Below are 17,674 nucleotides of genomic sequence, written 5' to 3' on the forward strand. Positions count from 1 at the left end.
CTCTTGCCCATCACTATATTCGCCGGAAGCCGTTTTCTCCTCTCCTGCCCGAGGAGTCCGTCGCTTTGCACCACTGCTCAACGGCAGAGCCACCAACACCGACGACAATTTCTCTGTACATGGACGTGCATGTTTGCATCTCGCCTCACATGTTCTTCGTGTGCTTTTCATGATTTCAGTCTGGGCTATCGTGAACATTTCTCATATTGACTCTCTGTCAAGGTAGCTGGAGTATGGTTGGTACCATTGCTATTACCTCGATACCTTATTCGGCTTACTTGCGATATTCAGCTCAGTACCCAAGGTGATGGAGTGATTAACTGGGAGCTTATGTCACTCTTAACATTTCGAAGTAGTCCTGACGTTACCGAGGCTTGTTTGCGGATTTGCCAGTGTCTCTTGCTTCTATGGCCCCCATCTGTGGCGAGACAAATGAGGCATTGCGGTGAGAAAGACTCCATGCCTATGGTCTAGGTATATCACTGAGGAAGCATGACCTACCTTGCCTTACCTACCTCATCCTTGCCTCATGGTCTCTACTAAGGCACATAAATTATGTAGAGTATCGCCGACTCCAAGTTCACTCGAACTTGAAAACTCAAACCTCCATTCAGGTACTTTATCTCGGACTTACCTGGCCGACAGGGGTGCTATGCATGAGAAAGATGCTGGAGGAAGCCAAGCTTCTCGATGACGAAGGTGGTGAAACTAGCCTCGTCAATCGCCATATGCGGAGAAGGCGGCTGAGTGATGCGCACCCTGGAGTTGCAACGGAGGAGGCGATGGCGGCAGGACAAGGGAAGCCTACAACTTGTGGTAGACAAAGCCTCCTCCGCATGATCATTACCTCGAGTATGAGGTAAATTGTCAACAGCGAAGTAGAGTAAACAGCTTGCGTGAGTCCAGTAAAATGCGTCACTTGTATTATAAGAGGAGACTATCCATCTTTTATCTCATATATATATATATATATAGATATAAAAAAAAGCAAACATCTAGAGGGGAATCTAATGCACACAACTTCTCGGGCATGATATAGGGTATTATGGGTATGAGTGGAGCGTGGCAGGCAAATCGACGGCCGGCTGCGCTCTCTCAAGAAAGCATCAAAGGCCAACAAGAGTCTGACATGAAATAGAAAAAACACAACAATAGCAGCAAAACAAACAAAGATAAAACGGAGAGCTGCAGCCTCTCAGGGCTTCACGATGGATCAGATTCGCGGTCCGACGAGGAACAGGACCGAGAGCCTCCCTAAGCCGTCTTTGCCGACTCTGCGGTCTCTGCGGTCTCTGTCTTCTTGGGCGCACTCTCAGACTCCTTCGAGGCAATCTCTGCAGTAGCGGGAGTCTCCTCAGTCTCTGCTTTCGGCTTGGTCTCCCCCTCTGCCGACGTCGTTTCTGCCGCCTTTTCGTCCGAGACCTTTCCTTCCACAGCCTTGTCTTCTGGTTCAGCGGCAGCAGGAGCATCGTCTTTCTTGGTCTCTGCCGAAGTCTCCTCCTCTTTCTGCCTCACGGGAAGCACCGCAGTCTGAGGTGCGGCGGCAGCCGCAGTTTCATCTGTTTCGTCAGGGACAGGGGCGGAAGCAGGAGCGGCGGCGGGAGCGGCCTCAGGCTCGCGCTGTGCCTGTGCCGGCGTCTCCCCGGTTGATGTCTCGGAGGCATCGACGAGCGTGACTGTCAGTCCCTGCTGGACGGGAGCGCCGCTGCCTCCATACTCTTGGGGCAGGGAAGAGGCGATGCTCTTGAGTTCCGTAGCCAGGGAGGCGCCGGATGCCATGGGGTGGAACTTCTTCAGGGTAGCCGGCGCAAGGAAGAGCTTCATGGCACCAAACATCCAGCCCATGATGGCAGGCACGTTGACAAAGTACTTGTGCGCGAGCAGCTCTGGATAGGCCGTCGAAAAGACAGAGATGGTCTCCTTGCTGGCGGCCTTGACAGCGGGGTCCATGCGGAAGAAGCTGACTGATCGGTAGTCATGCACCTGCAGCATCTGATGCTTGTCAGTGCCGTCCTCTGGGAGAGGCTCCTTGATGTCGTTGAGATGAAGTTGCTGCACGCCCAGCTCCATGAGAGCAGTACGCCACTTGATGAACCTACAGGCGTTGAGCCGGGTTAGAGGAGGCCCATGCTTCGACAACGTGTATCAAGTTCTGCGACAGGAAAGACTTACTCGGTGACATCGCCAAAGGTAGCCTTGTTGTCCTTGACAGATCCGTAAATGTTCCAGGTAATGACGGTGTTGTTGCCGGCATCGTCCTTGTGGTTCGTCACGAACCCGAGTCCGCCAAACTTGTCCTTGCTGAAAGCCTGGCTGACGAGCTTGGTTGGCTGCCACTTCTGCCGCCACGCCAGCGCAGCAGCAAGCTGCTTCTCGGCACCGGCCAGATCGCCGTTGTTGGCTCGCAGGAACTTCTGGAGAATGACCTGGGTCGGGGCATGGCTGGCATCGCTCGACAGCTCAACCCCCCACATCTCGCTGTGGCCCGACTGCTGGATGATGTCTGCAAGACGCGCCGTGAGTTTGGCCAGTGGCGTGTCTGGCGCCGAGGCTGGTGCCTCAGCCTTCTCGGGGACGACGGGAGTCGCGTTCTCTTCAGGCATGACGGCGAGTGAGTCGATCGAGAAAAAAAAAAAGATTTGCTGGTGGGCTGCCAAAGGTGAGGCAGAAATGGAGAGATTCTTGAATTGACGAGTGAGAAAGGGGAAGTTGTTTTCGCGATGGGGGAAAACCGCAGAACAATGCACGAGTGGAAAAGAAAAAAAAGAAGACCGTATGGAAGCTCGCTGGGGTCCCAGCTATGGCTGCTGTCGACGATTTGGTAATAACCTTGAAGGTCGCTCAAGTTATTAGTAGTAGGTAGGTACAGTACCTAGGTAGAGGTAGGTTGACAGGAGCAACGGAGTGGTGCAGGATGGACGGATTTGCAAAAATTCCGAGCTGTTACGAGTATGAGACGATACCTTAAGCAGCCGGCAACGTCTTGGTACATGTAGACAGACAGCAGTATCAGACGGAGCTCAAGGCAGGCCAGTCAAAGGGGGCTAAAAAGAAGGATCAAAGGCACTGGAAATTACCAGACAGTGCGTCAGTTCGGCACCTGATCTCATGACGGGAGACGAGGGGGGTTTTGAGGCATAAAGGAGGCGCTTCGCTCTGGAAATGGTGTATTCTTCGTGCCACGGTCGGACCAATCAGTAGTGATTTACAGCAAGTTTATTTTTGGACGTGATCCCAGATGGCAATTTCGTCGAAGCCACGCGCGCCTTGTGCTTGCATGTAGGTATCTTACCTTACATTCTAATACAACGTAGGACCTATTCTTTGTACTAGTACTACCTAGGTATCATTGTTTGCACAAGAAAGGCGCCCCATCGGGGTTGCTGGACGAAGCTCTTCGTATCCCGAGTAGAGGTACGAACGAGATCTTCCAGATGCTTCCTCGTGCTGGCTGCGCGGGACAAGCTTCGAGATTTCCCACCGGTATGGAAACCCGTCCATCGCTCCAGCCGCACTAACGCAAACCGGACAGGTCTCCAAGCTTCAAGGTTGTCTGCTCATGAGCGAATTGCCTGAGAGAGACCATCCAAGATTAAAGTAGGTGGGTAGTACTACCTAGGTAGGTAGCTGAGGTAAAAGTACCTTACATTACCTCGGACCCTCACGGTGAGGTAGCGCCAGTGAAGACATCCGGGTACCTGACAGGTTCCATTGCAAGCCCTTGCTGCCGTGCTCGATGAAATGATTGGTCTCTGTCCATTTTCGTCCTCATGCGCCATATGGCCGCCATGCATTGAATGGACTTGAACCCGCTGGAACCCTGACGGCCCTTTAGCGGATAAACGTACCCCGAAGCCGAGGTCGTGTTCCGCTGCTGAACGCAAGTTGCCCTGCCTTGCCTGCGCCAACGCGAGGAAGGAGCTGCTTCAATATCGGCTACGACATCATGCCACGCGTAGATCGAGCAGGAGGGGAGCTTGACTTGTTGCCAAATTTGTGTACCTACTACTTATTTTGGGATATTTCGGCAACCTAGACCTCTGCGCCTGCCGTTGTCCCCAGGTACTACCTACCTCCTAGGAGTAGCAGCTCGGTAATAGTTCCGGTGACGGATGTCGTTTAATAAATGAGCCAATCTCGAGCTTTGGTCACCAGCTTTGACTCCCTCGTCCCTCACCTTGATCACCGATCGTCATGTTCTTCGCTTCCACGGACCAACTTGTCCGCTGCTCTTTGGTCCGCATGGCGCTTGGCTCACCCAATGTCATTTTTCATTCCTATGTGTCTTATGGACTAAGTACCTGATCCCTGTGTTCCCATTTCACCTGACGGCAGCCCAGCTTCGCAGCCTCCGACTCGAGATGAAAGCAATCATCGTCCGTGTTTGCATCTCCTCGACGTCATTCACCACGTTCGTCAACCAGCCGACAACGGAACTCCTCAGCCACTAGCAAGCAAATGCATGATTTCGACTCCGGGCCACCAATGAATCAATCATCTCGCCATCAGGCCATTCACTGCGGGCATGAACAAAACAATGAAAAGCAAAGAAAAAGAAGAAGAGAAAGAAATAAGAAGGAACCAGGACTATGTGCCCCGTATCCGTCTTATGTGCACTTCTGCTCACCCAGTTTGCACCGCGGCAGAGGCTCCCTTGCCTGATTCGAGGCCCAACGATGACGAACGAAATCAGCCAGATAACAACAGTGCTGGGTACCGAAGAGAAGAGGAGAGAAATGCCGCCAATCTTGAGCACGATGATGCGCTTGCCCCAATCTGCTTCCACCCACGCAACAGAATCAAACGCCGGATGCTGGCCCATGGAGATTTCTTGGTTCGTCGGCAGAATCACGCGGCGTTAGCCTTGGGTAAGGGCACGCGAGAGGATGCGCTCCACGGCCGAGAACTCCATGTGAGCGGCCTGTGCCAGGTTCATGTCGTCGAATTGAGGGCCAAGCCCGTAGCCAACCTCAGCCCAGAAGTAGCCCCAGTACATATCAGTCTGATCGGCAAGCTCCTGAAGTTCGGCGCGCTCTCGAAACGGCAGGGCGAGAACATCCTTTTGAGATTGCTCACGGATAATCGACACATACCACTACGAAAAGAGACGCACACATTTGTTAGTCTTGCTGCAGAAAAACTGACTCAAGGTCAACGTCCGCCAAAGACATGTCAGAACTTACCTCGACAACGTCCTGGGGGAAACCAGGCTTTGGGCCGATAGCATACTGGTGGCGCCAACGGTTGGCAAAACGTGGCAGCTGATAGTACTCCTGATCAAGCTCCTGCATGTTGGTGATCCAAGCGATGCCATCCTTCATACACGGCGTGAAGCCAGGACAGAGCATGGCTGCCTGGACAAGGCGCCGGAGCAGGAAAGGAGTCAAGTGCGCGGAGTCTTCCTGGAGAAGAATGCTGCGAGTGAGCTGGCGAATAAGCGCAGTGGTAGCCTGGTACATTGCCTCTCGCTCCTTGATCGTCACACAGTTGGTAAGAAACCACGGAAACTTCTTGATGGTGCTGATCAAGCATTCATATGGGCGCTGCGGGCAGTCTCGGGAGAAGGGAGACTTGATTTAGACAATTGTCAGCAAGAGATTTGTCGTGAAGACGGTTCTTTCAAGATACGCCATGGAAAGAGAAGAGCAAGTGGTGGGGGGTAGGGAAGAACATTGTTGGGGGCAGCACAAAACCATGGCCACGTACTCGATGAGGCACCTCGACATGTTTGACAAGCATAATCATCTCCTCCTCGGAGACGAAACCCTTGAAGTTGTCCCAGGGCTGTGTGGGATTGAACGGCAAGATTTCGGGCGTGACACCATTCCAAAAGACGCCGCGAGCGATGGGGAAGAGATCTTTCATGAGGCTGGCTTGAGAAGTCACCTCTACCTCGATGGGACGGTCACCCAGGCGGCTGAACCTGCCGGCGACGACATTGCTTCGGTGCCTCTCGACCGCTCTCATGGCATCTTCGAGCGACACAAACTCGACATAGGCATCCATGGTCTTGCTTGTCACTTTGTCCATGATGATGTGCACGCCTTCGTCAGTGTCGTTCAACACCTTGGAGTTGCGGCCGAGGAAGGCAATCACCTCGGCACGGGTAGTCGAGAATGGAATCTGAATTGTTGTGTTAGCGGACTAGATGCGTGGCGAGGCTCTGGGAACTCCGGAAAAGCAAGGGAGGCCAACGTACGTTTTTCAGCTTGATAATGCCCCAATTCATGGGCTTCGCCAGTCTGGCCGCTTCGACGAAAGGAAAGTTGGACGGATCCATCGCGTCGGCCAAAGTTGGAAGCCCAGTAACGGTGCTGGTGAGCTGCAGAAGCTTGTTGGAGCGTGGCGCCGGCATTACTGGAGCGTTGACGGTGAAGTCCAGCGGGATCTCAGAAAGCTCAGTCGTCTCATTGAGGCGCACACCAAAGGGCCGGACAATCTGCCTCACAATACAGGCTTCGCGATCAATCTCATGGTTGGGAGTCGCCGCAAGCCCAAGGTCAAATCTCGGAGGCGGCTGCATCATGATGGGGTTCATCGAGGCGGGCAGACCAGCAGTTCGCGGAGCGTAGTTTCGCGGCTCGCTGGCGACTGTCGTGACCCCCGGGCTGAAATACCCACGGACGGGAGCACCAGAGCGACGATGAGGCGGAGTGACGTCGGAAGGGCTAGAAAGTTCTTCTTCGCCGGGGCGGAGAGAGTTGAGAGACTGGCTATGTGGGATCAAAGATGAACGACCTTGCTGCTCAGGATTGGGGTCGGCCAATCTCTGGAGACTGGTGCGAGAACCACTCTCTGCCTGCTGGTGAAGTCCAGCAGTCGAGCGATCGGGCGGAGTCTGGGCTTGGAAGGAAGCCTGATATTGAATATCTGGACCAGGAGCCGCTGCAGGCTCGAAGCCGTCGTAGTGATATTGCACCGACTGCTGAGCTTCGCCGAGGCCGCCGTTGTTTGGGGCGCCTTCCTAAGGCATGCCCGCACGTACGTCTTGGCTATGGCCTCGAGTGTGAGCCAAGGCGAAGGAGACAAGGTCGAACTGATTGGGGTGCTGAGTCTCAGCCGGCATTTCAATTTGGCTTTGAGTGTAGCTCTGGACCTGATCCTGATTGTGATTCTGATGCGAGTTCGCAACGCGGTAGTTGGGCGGGTATCCAACCACAAGGGGAGCAGTGTTATCATCTCGTCCATTCAGCTAACTTGTATGTTAGCAAGCCTACATCAAACGAAGAAGAATGATCGGACAAAATCAACGGGGACAAACAAGGGGTGGGAAGGATAAACGTCTGGCGGCTTTAGAGAAAGAGGAGCGCAGCACATCACTCACCTGCTTCATTGAGGGAGGGACCCAACTACGAGCCGATGGGTTGAACGAGCTGTGGTGAACGACATATTGATGGTTTGGCTCAATGTTGTCTCCGCAGCTTGCATTTTGGGTGCTGCTCGACGAGTTGCGGCCAGTAGAGGCGTCCGAGACCACTTGAAGTGCCTCTCCACCCGCAACCGCCGTGTGCGTCGTTTCCAACATGGGCTCGATGAAGGGCGCTTCGCCGAAGCTCATGCCGCGAACATCTCTCGGGCGGTTTGAAGCCATCTCGGCCACGTTGATCTATCAGAGGATTAGCGAGGCGCCAGAGAGTCAAGGCGGATGACTGAGTGGAAACATCTTTTGCAGAGCACTGCAGGGTTTTGGGCAGAAAGCTACAGAAACGAGGCGCAAAGGCAGTCTGTGATGGCACGGGGGTACAATCGCGAACTTGTTAACAAACAAGGCCACGAGAGCAAACAACCCCAACAAGGACAAAATCCGCTCTGCGCTTCTCAGAAGGCAAGGAGCAGTAATCCGCGTTGCCATACTACGACACATCAGGTCACAGAAGCAGGGCATAGCATACCTTTTTCCAGTCGCACGAGGGCTTCGATGTGAAAAGTGCTTGATGAGCTTCTTCAGAAACCCAAAGGTGGTTTTGAGCAAATCAGAAGAGTGAGAGAAAGAAGAAGGTAGAAGAGAAGAATGAGAGGAGGGGGAGAAGGGAGGAGAAGAGTGCGAGGAGGAAGAGAAGAGAAGGGTGAGAGTAGTGAGGGGCGGCTGGGAAATTTGTGGTTATTCATTCATCTCTGAACAATACCTGAGTGGGGTAGCCTCAGCAACAGGAGCTGGTGGGCAGTTGTTCCTGTGCGCATTGCCAGCCATGTGTTGAAGCTGGAGCTGGCAGGCCAAGCATTGCCGGACTGGCAGCAGGCTTGTCAGGCCTCAAGACGCTCCAAGCGGCGAAGAAGCCGGCCCGAGGCAGCTGGCATAAACGAGGAGTTGCAGATTAACCCAGCGGAGTCATTAGGTATGAGGCCGGTTCCAGGTGTAATCCCTCATTGTTGGACGCCATGGGACTGAAGATATGCTGAGCTCTCAGCATCGTGATTTTGGGCTTTCGATGGCCCGGCGATGCTGCTGGCGATCATTGCCTACTGTCGACGAATCTATAGCTGCAACAAATTTGTCCGAGTATCGTGTCAGGTCAGCTGCAAGCATTCGTGAAATTAACTTAATCGATTATGCTGCGATTACGAGTTCAAGAGTCGAGGGCTTATGGAGCGGGCTACACCATCGGATCCGAATGATCAGGGAGGGAACAATGAGGCATCTGGACCAAGGAAATTTCGGCGAAGTAATATTGTCGATAAAGAGCAGGTTAATACTTTGTTTATGTTGACTGTCACACTCTCCTCATCACCCTTATCGCTACATGCAGAAGAATTGGCATGTTTTTGAAATGTCAAAATCTCAAGTGAAACATCATTGAGAGACGTCCGACTCGAGATTATGAGTACTTGGGTTCGCTCTGATCCTATCACTGAACATTCCACCCTCAGTAACGCAAAAGTGTTCAATAAATCTAATCGAACTGCAAAGTGTTAGTCCCTGCAAAGAAAAGGGGGAACTGGACGATAAAGAGGTGCACTCACAGGTGTCAGGAATGACTCGGCGACGAATCGTGCTCGGGCATTGAGCTGCAAACAGAAAGAGACCAAAGTCAGTATATACAGAAAGTTCGAGACTGGCAAGCGGGAGAAATTGTTGTCAAAACAAGGGGGTCACGTACGAAGAGCTTCATCTCGGAAATCTCCTTGTCGACCTCCTCCTGGAACTCAATGATAAAGTCGACCAGCTTATGCTTCAGCATCTCCTCCGTGTGGAAGTTTGTTATCAAGAAAGAAATATCATAGCCCTATTTCCAATCAGCGCGTTAGAGCAGGATTCAAGTCGTCAAAGCCGAGCCCACGCCCGCCTCCGGCCGTGGGAAGCCCGGATGTACTGGAACCACGTACGGGAATCGGTTTTCTTCGCAGGATGAAGAAGGCCTCGGCTCTCTGGGTCAGGAAACGGGCAAACTTGTGCACCAGGATGGACTCGATCTCGTCAGCTTGCTTGATCTTGATGCTGATGCGGACTGAGTTGATGCTGGGCTCGATCAGCACCCGCTCGTTCTCGTTGCGCGCGATGACGAGGGGCGTCAGAACGACCTCGGGGGACGTCTGAGCTTCGATCTCCGGCACGTTGTGCCGCTCGGTCGTCTGGGAGGCAAAGTTGGACAGGGTCAGGGCGGCAGTCAGACTGCTTCGCACGCATTGGAGGTACGGCCGCAATGATTGAGACTGGAGGGCACAGCACGGTCAGCAGCGGTCAAAGTCGGCAGCTTCAGGGGATGGGCTGCGGAAGGGTCTCGGGGTCGAAGGCAGCGGCTTTAGGGGGGGAGGTGCCGAATGTACCATGGCTGCTGATGCTGCTGCGTGCCCTGGGCTGGGCCAATGTTTCGCAGGAAGCTATTCGCAATCCGTGTCGGAGCCCGGAAGCTTGGGGATTCGAGGTTTCGGGACGGTACGAAGCAAGGTAGGTAGCAGTGGTGCAGTATTACTTTCGTTACGTGGACTGGTAGGGGAAATCCGCGGGGTTCGGGTCCGCATGTCACTAACAGGAGGTTGACGTCTGTAGCCAGGCGTAAAGGTGGGGCAAGCTCTAACCTACAGGCGCTGCTTGGCCTGACTGTTCCTTGATAACAGCACTGAACGCCGGCTACCTAGCATGAGGTAAGCGACCTGAGAGCTTGCGCCACAAGTCGCGACAACGGACCTCACGTGCTTGGTTACGTAATGCATCTCAAGACCCCGAAGCGGTCCCCGTCGCCAGGAACCGCCACCCGCATGCGCCACACCTGCCCGCCATCAGGTACCACCGCCGTGACGCCAGCGAGGCTCCGCAATGCTTCTCTTCCCTTCTCCTACTCCTACCATCTATCCGTGTCTGGCATCTCAGCCTTGGATCCTTGATTTCCTTCCGTTACTGAAGAAACATCAGAAAACCACGGCGCTCATACATCACCAAGCTTTGCGCTTTGCTTAAGAAAAGGGCCCTTCCTTTTGGCGTCCCGCAGCTGCTCAGGCGAACCTTGCAACAATGGCTTCCGTCTCTGGTCTGTGAACCCCCACCACCACCACCACCACCACCACCATAATTCTGGTGTTTTGTTGCTTGCGAATTTTCTTCTTTCTTTTCTCCTTTTTTATTCGAATGCTACGAGTGTGTCTGCCCTCTACTGACGCGAGTTATGGTACTCTAGTTGTCGTGAAGCACCAGGGCAAAAAATACGAAGTAGAGGTCGATCCCGAGTCCACAGGCCTAGACTTCAAGCTCCAGCTCTTCAGCCTTACCAACGTGGAACCCGAACGCCAAAAGATCCTCATCAAGGGTGGCCAGCTCAAGGATGACATCAATATGGGCAAGCTGGGCCTCAAGGCCGGCCAGAACATCATGATGATGGGCACCCCAGGAGGGAGCGCTGGCGATCTTGTTCGTCCGTCGGAGAAGATCAAGTTCGTCGAGGACATGACCGAGGCAGAGCAAGCTCAGCAGGTCGGCGCCATTCCCGCCGGCCTCGTCAATCTCGGAAACACATGCTACTTGAACTCGACACTGCAGACGCTTCGTTCCATCCCCGAGCTCCAAACCGCGTTGAGCACATACAACCCGGTGGCGGGCACGGCGCGGGCCGACTTGGCCGCCCAGCTCTCCGCCCTTTACAAGACCATGAGTGCTACGCAAGACTCCATTCCCCCCATGAGCTTCCTCTCCGCGCTGAGGCTCGTGTTCCCACAATTTGCCGAAAAGTCCAAGAGCGGCTCTGGATATGCCCAGCAGGATGCTGAGGAGGCATGGTCTCAGATTGTTCAGCAACTGGGCCAGAAGGTCACGATCAAGTCGTCCCCCGATGAGCCTGGTGTTTCTTTCGTCGACAAGTACATGGCAGGACAATTCACTTCCGTCCTTGAGTGCGATGAGGAGGAAGCGCGGAACGGTGGCGAACAACCCGTCATCTCGAAGGATACCTTTTACAAACTTGACTGCCATATTGACAGTCAGACAAACCACCTGAGGGATGGCATTCTGGCTGCCCTCAGCGAGAAGCTGGAGAAGAGGTCGGAGGTGCTGGGCCGTGACGCCACTTACACCAAGACGTCCAAGATATCCCGAGCCCCCAAGTACCTTACCGTCCACTTCGTACGATTCTTCTGGAAAAAGGAAACCAAGAAGAAGGCCAAGATCATGCGCAAGGTCACGTTTCCTCAAGAGCTGGACATTGTCGAGTTTTGCTCAGACGAGCTCAAGTCGGCCCTGATACCCGTCCGCGACAAGGTTCGTGAGGTTCGCAAGGATGAAGAGGACATTGAGCGTGCCCGTAAGCGCCGGAAGAAGACGCACGACAAGGACATGAGTGATGTTCCCGGTGGCTCTGGCCTGCCGTCGGAAAAGGAGCTGAAGCAGAAGGAACTGAAGGAGAAGGAGAAGAAGGAGAAGCAAGGCGAGGATAGCAAGTCGCAGCCGACGGGTGACGGCGATACCGTCATGGGCGAGACATACAAGACAGATGCTCAGGTGGAGGCGGAGAGCGAAGCCGCTCTTTTGTCCGCCAAGAAGGAGCTCAACGCTCTGATAGATCCGGCTCTGCGTGACGACGATGGTGCGAACCAGTCAGGTCTCTATGAGCTCCGCGGCGTCGTCACCCATCAGGGCGCTAGCGCGGACAGCGGTCATTACACGGCATATGTCAAGAAGACGGCATCTGTGGATCCCAAAACGGGCAAGAAGGAAAAGGAAGACGGCAACTGGTGGTGGTTCAATGACGACAAGGTGACCGAGGTGACCGTTGACAAGGTCGAGGCCTTGGCTGGCGGCGGCGAGTCCCACTCGGCCTTGATTCTCCTCTACAAAGCGATTCCTCTGCCAAGCTCCGAAGGCATCGAGGACTAGGGTTAGGACGTCGATAGCACTAGGAAGTTTCGGAATTGGGCGTTTGAACATCAAGATATTGGGCGGTAGGATGGGCACGTCACTCCCAGCCTTGAACCTGTTGCCTTTGGTCTGACACCTGCGAGGTACCTATAAATGGCATGCTATAATGTATAGAACAGAATGCTCAACGACTCAAGACAGACGGTTCAACTGCAGAGGGAAAGGGAAATGGGCGTTGTAATCAATTTCTGAATGCATTTCTATATGGGGTATCTTGATTTTTGCTTTCCAGAAACAGCCCGTATTCGAGTATAAGTTCCATCAACCAAGGCTGCGCGAGTGACATTGCAACTTTGAAGTGGTTCAACAGTACCGCCGTAATTGAGAAGAGACGACCGGCCTTTCTCCTTGCTTTCGTCCCAATCAATAACCTTTCGTAGGAGGGCAAATCTTCCCTACTCTCTTGCATTCTGCATGATCAACGGAGGGAAACCAAGCGCCCTAAGGTTTCTTGGAGGTTTCCTGCGCTTGATGCCTTTCCCGGACGCGCTCCTTGAACACGTCCAGTTTCTTCTGAAGAGCTGTCCTTTGGTCGACAAGGATGGCTCGCTGCTTCTGGAGCATGGCAATCTGCTCTGAAGGGGTAACCTGACGGAACTCCTGAATGGCCTGCAAAGGGCTAGTTAGGTTGTGTATAATCTCGTGTGAGGGGTTTGCGGAGAGAGGCAAAACGGAATGCTCAGTTGAGCAGGGGAGAAGATGGCAAAGAGCGCGGCTAGAGACTCTACTGACCTGCTCTTTCTGCTTGTCCGATTTGAGCTGTGCTCCCGTCAGGGTTCCAACCATGATCACAGCGGCAAAGGCTACGGCCCAGACGCCGCCCTTGAATTTCTGCTGCTTGGTCAAAGAACTGGGAGATGCCATCTTGATCTTTTGCTCTCTGTGTCCCCAAGTTGTGGTTTGTCCCCAAGACCTAAATGTTGTAGAAGTGGCGCCGTTTGTCGCCAGAAATCTTCACGATATCACCAGTAGCCTCTCCAGACTTGGTTCGCTTTCTTCTGGCGCTCCGTTTGGGTCATTCCCCTGCCCAGCGGACTAGCAGTCAAATCTGCCAAAGTGTCCAGGCTGGCCGAGCTGCCGCGGCTTGTCAGTCCGAAGGCCTTGCCTGCAGATTTTCTCGCCTCCGGCGGGGCGGACGGCGATAACGCGGGCAGAGATACGGACGCCCGCTTATGCTTGGAGACACGAGGAGATGCAGCCGAAGGATGGTCCCAGGTATTGATTACCACCAGCTCAATGTCTTGGCTAGCGCTCTGGCAGGCAGAGTCGGGCGGCGATGCGGATTCAAGGCGCCAGCATGCGTCGGCATTGTTGGCGGGACCGCGAAGCTGCTGTTGTGATGGACTGGAGGAGGCTGAGAGACTTAGTAAGAAGCGGGGCAGAGCCGAGGATGGCGAGGCTGAGCGCTGAAGCATGGTGTCATCGAGATCACTTTCGAGACTTGACGGGGAAACGAAGAAGGTTGACAACAAAGAAAAAAAAAAGAAAAAAGCGGCCAGTCAAGGAGTATTGACGTAGCTCTGGGATGCACAAGATGAATAGAGGCTTAAGGGAAAGTTTTCCGGGAGGGTTGAAGTTTACGGCAGCGAAGACAAGAGACAATAGGTAGTCGGCATGCTGGATGGTGGCTGGTTCTGCCCAGCCACATGAGGCTCAGGCGTGCTCTTACACAGAAGGGAGTCACAGTTCGATATTCACGGCAGGTGCTCCTTCCACTCGGATTCTGCCGTTGCTTGTACGTTGCCCGCCTTTATGCTATTGGCACATGGACAGGATCCAAGTCCTGCCCTTTTCCTCCTCTTCTCCTCGCCCGACATCCGGACTCTCTCAGCTCCTTTTATCCTCCGCGTCTCGCGATCCGCAACCACGATACAGGAAGTGAAACCTGCTCCTGATGAGTAGATTTGATGGCTCGATAGGTGTGTAGTCGGAACAGTAGCCGGATAGAGCAAAGCTCGTCGTGCTATCGGTGCTAACGCAAACGCAGCTCGCCCCCCCATGCTTCCATGAGCTTCCTGACATCACCGAAACCCGCTAAACGGAACCCCTCCGGCAACCCGCTAACCTGCTGTCGATGGCACCTCACTGCCGTTAGACAAGTCCAGGTCGCGTATTCGAATACCAAGCCAAGGCTTTGCCCAATATTCAGAGTCGACTGAGCGCCATCTTCCACTTGGATCGCTTCCTGGGCCCCTTGCCAGCTTCGCCAGGTCCCAGCCCTCCCGTTTCTCTTCCTTTCGCTCTACGGCGCCCACGAGTCGCTCGTTACCCAAAAACAGCTCGCTTTGCCTGCTCGGCGACCATCATGGCGGCTCCCCGCGTCTTCATCGTCCGCCACGGCGAGACCGAGTGGTCACTCAACGGCCGACACACGGGCCGCACCGATATCCCATTGACGGCCAATGGTGAGAAGCGAGTCATTGCCACAGGCAAGGCTCTCGTGGGCGACGACCGTTTGATTGTTCCCCGACAACTATGCCATGTGTAAGTCCCTCATTGTCATTCCGCCTTCATCCGATCTTGAAGCATCTGCCTACGGCGTTCTTTTGATATGTCTTCCTTCTGTCGCGTGCAAAGTCCTTCCCAAAATATGGATGTGAGATGGGTCAGATCCTCTTCATCCTCCTTCCACTAGTCACACTTTGCCTGTGCCAGTTATTCGCTGCCACTCTAAGTGAAAGATGCGGCCTAGGGTCGACAGACTGCTCTTTCTTCTTCCTCAATACCGTTGCCCTGTTCCTCCAAGCAGTGCGAGAGGCTCTGTACCTGCAACACGTCAGCTTTCTGTTTGTGTGCTGTTTACTCACCATGCCGATGTCGTCTGTGCATTCTCGGGGCTCTCTTCTCTTCTCCTGTCTCCCCCTCACACTCTACTTATCTTACATGGCTCAAACCCAATCTCTCCCATCTCTTCCCCCTTTTCAGTCTCTCTGCGGGGAGCGGCAAGATCTTCATCTTCGCACCTATACACAGATACGATCACTGCACCGACGCAGCTGGCGTAACAGTATGGTTGCCTCGTCAGAGTCTCTCGCAACGCGTTCCCTCATGCTGCACACCTAGCCCCTGGACAGGGGCCATTGCGTCTTCGGTTCATTCGTGCAATGTAACAATTGCCCGTCCCCGCTGTTACTCCCGTTCCTGATGAGACCCCTACCAACGGCATCAGCCTCCCAAGACTGTAACCAAAGAGACATACAAGGAGAACTGCCATGCAATGTCGGTAGTAGCAGCAAACAAAGACTAATCAATTTGGGTAATCGCCCCGAGTCAGTTACGTCTCTCCCCGTAAACGAGCACAGCGCACCTTCGAGTTGCTCAACCTTGGTATCTCCGGTCCGCTGCCATGGCATCCGCACGGCACCTCTGTTGGCGGCGGCCTTGAGTGCAATGCCAAAGTCGAAGTGACTGAAGACATCAGGGAGTGGGATTACGGCGACTACGAGGGTGTCACAAGCCCGGAGATACGCAAGATGAGAGCCGAGCAAGGTATTGAAGAACCTTGGGACATCTGGAAGGACGGCTGTCCGGGGGGGGAGTAAGTTACACCCCAACTTCTTCTCCCTGCTTTGAACAGACGACTTTTGCGAGGATAGGTAGCGCATGCAACTGCACAAACTCTCCCTCTAGATGCCACCGCTAAGGGCCGGCTCTGTCTCAGAGTCATCCGATATGCAGCTGAACCCGCATTCTGATGTACTACAGGAGCCCTCAAGACGTCACCGACCGCCTCGATCGCCTTATCGCCGACATTCGCAGCAGATTCCACGAGCCCGTGCTCAAGCCGGCCGAGGGCCAGCAGCCTCACAAAGTATCAGGTGACGTCTTGATCGTTGCACACGGACACATCCTGCGTGCCTTTGCGATGCGTTGGGCCGGGAAGACGCTGCAGGATGGCCCAGCATTTTTGCTGGAAGCCGGTGGTGTGGGAACTTTGAGGTAAGAAGCTCACGGGCATTGTGCTCTTCCCTGCACCGTCACACTGCCTCGGCCCTCGCGGTTACGCCCCTATCTTCCCCCTTTCGAGAAGGCACTGAATCGCTCAATTGCTGTAAACCCAAGTGACTTACACTTTCTTCCTTCCTCGGTTCTAGCTATGAGCACCACAATATCGATGAACCAGCCATTCTCCTTGGCGGAGCCTTCGTCGTTGACATCGCAGAGAAAGGAATGCGACCCTAGAACGCCACTGATAGACGTCCAACTTCTCGATAAACACCCAACCAGTCTTTCGCGAGATGGCGTTATATGGCATCTTCTGCATGAAATCGTCAATAGTTGTTGGATAGATAAACGCCTTTCCACCATGCTCTGTTTCCTCTACATGCCATCCCAAATACCCCTGGCACTTTCTTTGCCCCAACGCCAGTGATTCCCCCAAGTGTATCCTGCCAACGGGCATCACCCGAGGGCCCCTCGATTGTTAGGCTCCCATATCCTCGGGGCTCTCTAGTTGTTCTTTGAGGGCTTCCAGCCGAAGTTCACTTGAACAATATGGCGCAATGATCCTGCCCAACGCATGCCGAGCATCCGGGAAAGAGAATTATAAGCCATTCATACGGGAGGATATTAAAGAAGTTCCTGCAGCTGAGCCATTCTCCCATCTTATCGTCGGGATACCGGTCTGCCACCGCCGTCAATGACTTTGACAGCTTGCTCCGGACGCAACATCGCGTACGATGGGGACGCGAGCCTGGCATCTCGGCTGCGAGATCGACAAGGCCTCCTATTCTTCCATTCAAAGAAAACAGGTAAGGGAAGAGACCATAAATACCCATAGTCAACTCTTCCCTTTCCACATCACAACGCTACGTCTCGATAGTGGTCTATCTCTCAATCAGGACTTCACTCCACTTGCTTTTTACCACACCTGGGGATCGGTCCGGAAGTTCTGGTCTCGAGGATCGGGGACAACCTCTACCACGGCACTCCACGATAGCTGGCCCAGTCATCGGCCATCCACCCGACACGGCTCCGGGTAGGCGGGCCGGGTGATGAAGCCGCAGATCCGCGAGGCTGGGGTCAGCGTCCTCCACCGTAGCCCACTGGCTGTCCCAAGGGACATGCAGCCCAATTGACCTGATGGCACGGGTGGGACCGCGCCGGTAGCGGGACTATGAGTACAAGTATGTACGAGTAGGTTCCTCTTGTCACAATTCACCTCGAGGTACAAACTGCTCCGTACTCCGTGCCTTGAAAATCTGGGTCAAACTGTCGTCGTGGCGGTGAGGCAAATACTTGGCTCTGTTCTGCCGTCCACTGCTGTTTTTCCTCTGGCATCACAGGCTTGGCTGGAGGTTACCAATGTCCAGGACCTCAAGACGGTGCGGC

The 17,674-nt window shown here is 54.1% G+C and overlaps 6 protein-coding genes across 6 annotated transcripts; 2 read left to right on the plus strand and 4 right to left on the minus strand.

Moving 5' to 3' along the window:
• Positions 1–1,701: 1,701 nt before the first annotated feature.
• On the minus strand, positions 1,702–2,618 carry TRIREDRAFT_47020 (uncharacterized protein; the record flags this gene model as incomplete). The annotated part of the gene is made up of 2 exons (XM_006963995.1): positions 2,173–2,618; positions 1,702–2,095 (listed from the first exon to the last, which is right to left on the minus strand). Coding segments are annotated over exons 1-2 (825 nt in total), but the record flags the coding sequence as incomplete, so codon positions are not given.
• Positions 2,619–4,858: 2,240 nt separating this feature from the next.
• On the minus strand, positions 4,859–6,355 carry TRIREDRAFT_59205 (uncharacterized protein; the record flags this gene model as incomplete). The annotated part of the gene is made up of 4 exons (XM_006964270.1): positions 4,859–5,095; positions 5,184–5,570; positions 5,707–6,123; positions 6,200–6,355. 4 exons carry the CDS (start codon positions 6,353–6,355, stop codon positions 4,859–4,861), a joined length of 1,197 nt encoding a protein of 398 aa, XP_006964332.1.
• Positions 6,356–8,910: 2,555 nt separating this feature from the next.
• On the minus strand, positions 8,911–9,654 carry TRIREDRAFT_59280 (ARP2/3 complex 20 kDa subunit; the record flags this gene model as incomplete). Its single annotated transcript, XM_006964271.1, has 3 exons — positions 8,911–9,006; positions 9,099–9,224; positions 9,325–9,654. Coding segments are annotated over 3 exons (552 nt in total), but the record flags the coding sequence as incomplete, so codon positions are not given.
• A 675-nt stretch (positions 9,655–10,329) lies between these two features.
• TRIREDRAFT_121238 (uncharacterized protein) lies at positions 10,330–12,401 on the plus strand. Its single transcript, XM_006964120.1, has 2 exons — positions 10,330–10,466; positions 10,614–12,401. Exons 1-2 carry the CDS (start codon positions 10,451–10,453, stop codon positions 12,299–12,301), a joined length of 1,704 nt encoding a protein of 567 aa, XP_006964182.1. The 5' UTR covers positions 10,330–10,450; the 3' UTR covers positions 12,302–12,401.
• Positions 12,402–12,546: 145 nt separating this feature from the next.
• On the minus strand, positions 12,547–13,758 carry TRIREDRAFT_121239 (uncharacterized protein; the record flags this gene model as incomplete). The annotated part of the gene is made up of 3 exons (XM_006964272.1): positions 12,547–12,952; positions 13,076–13,256; positions 13,310–13,758. The coding sequence occupies 3 exons, from the start codon at positions 13,756–13,758 to the stop codon at positions 12,785–12,787; spliced, it is 798 nt and encodes a 265-aa protein (XP_006964334.1). The 3' UTR covers positions 12,547–12,784.
• A 767-nt stretch (positions 13,759–14,525) lies between these two features.
• TRIREDRAFT_121240 (uncharacterized protein) lies at positions 14,526–16,525 on the plus strand (the record flags this gene model as incomplete). The annotated part of the gene is made up of 4 exons (XM_006964121.1): positions 14,526–14,827; positions 15,618–15,881; positions 16,049–16,282; positions 16,438–16,525. The coding sequence occupies exons 1-4, from the start codon at positions 14,649–14,651 to the stop codon at positions 16,523–16,525; spliced, it is 765 nt and encodes a 254-aa protein (XP_006964183.1). The 5' UTR covers positions 14,526–14,648.
• Positions 16,526–17,674: the final 1,149 nt, after the last annotated feature.

The sequence above is a fragment of the Trichoderma reesei genome, assembly GCF_000167675.1.
Source record: "Trichoderma reesei QM6a unplaced genomic scaffold TRIREscaffold_6, whole genome shotgun sequence".
Taxonomy (NCBI): Eukaryota; Fungi; Ascomycota; class Sordariomycetes; order Hypocreales; family Hypocreaceae; genus Trichoderma; species Trichoderma reesei.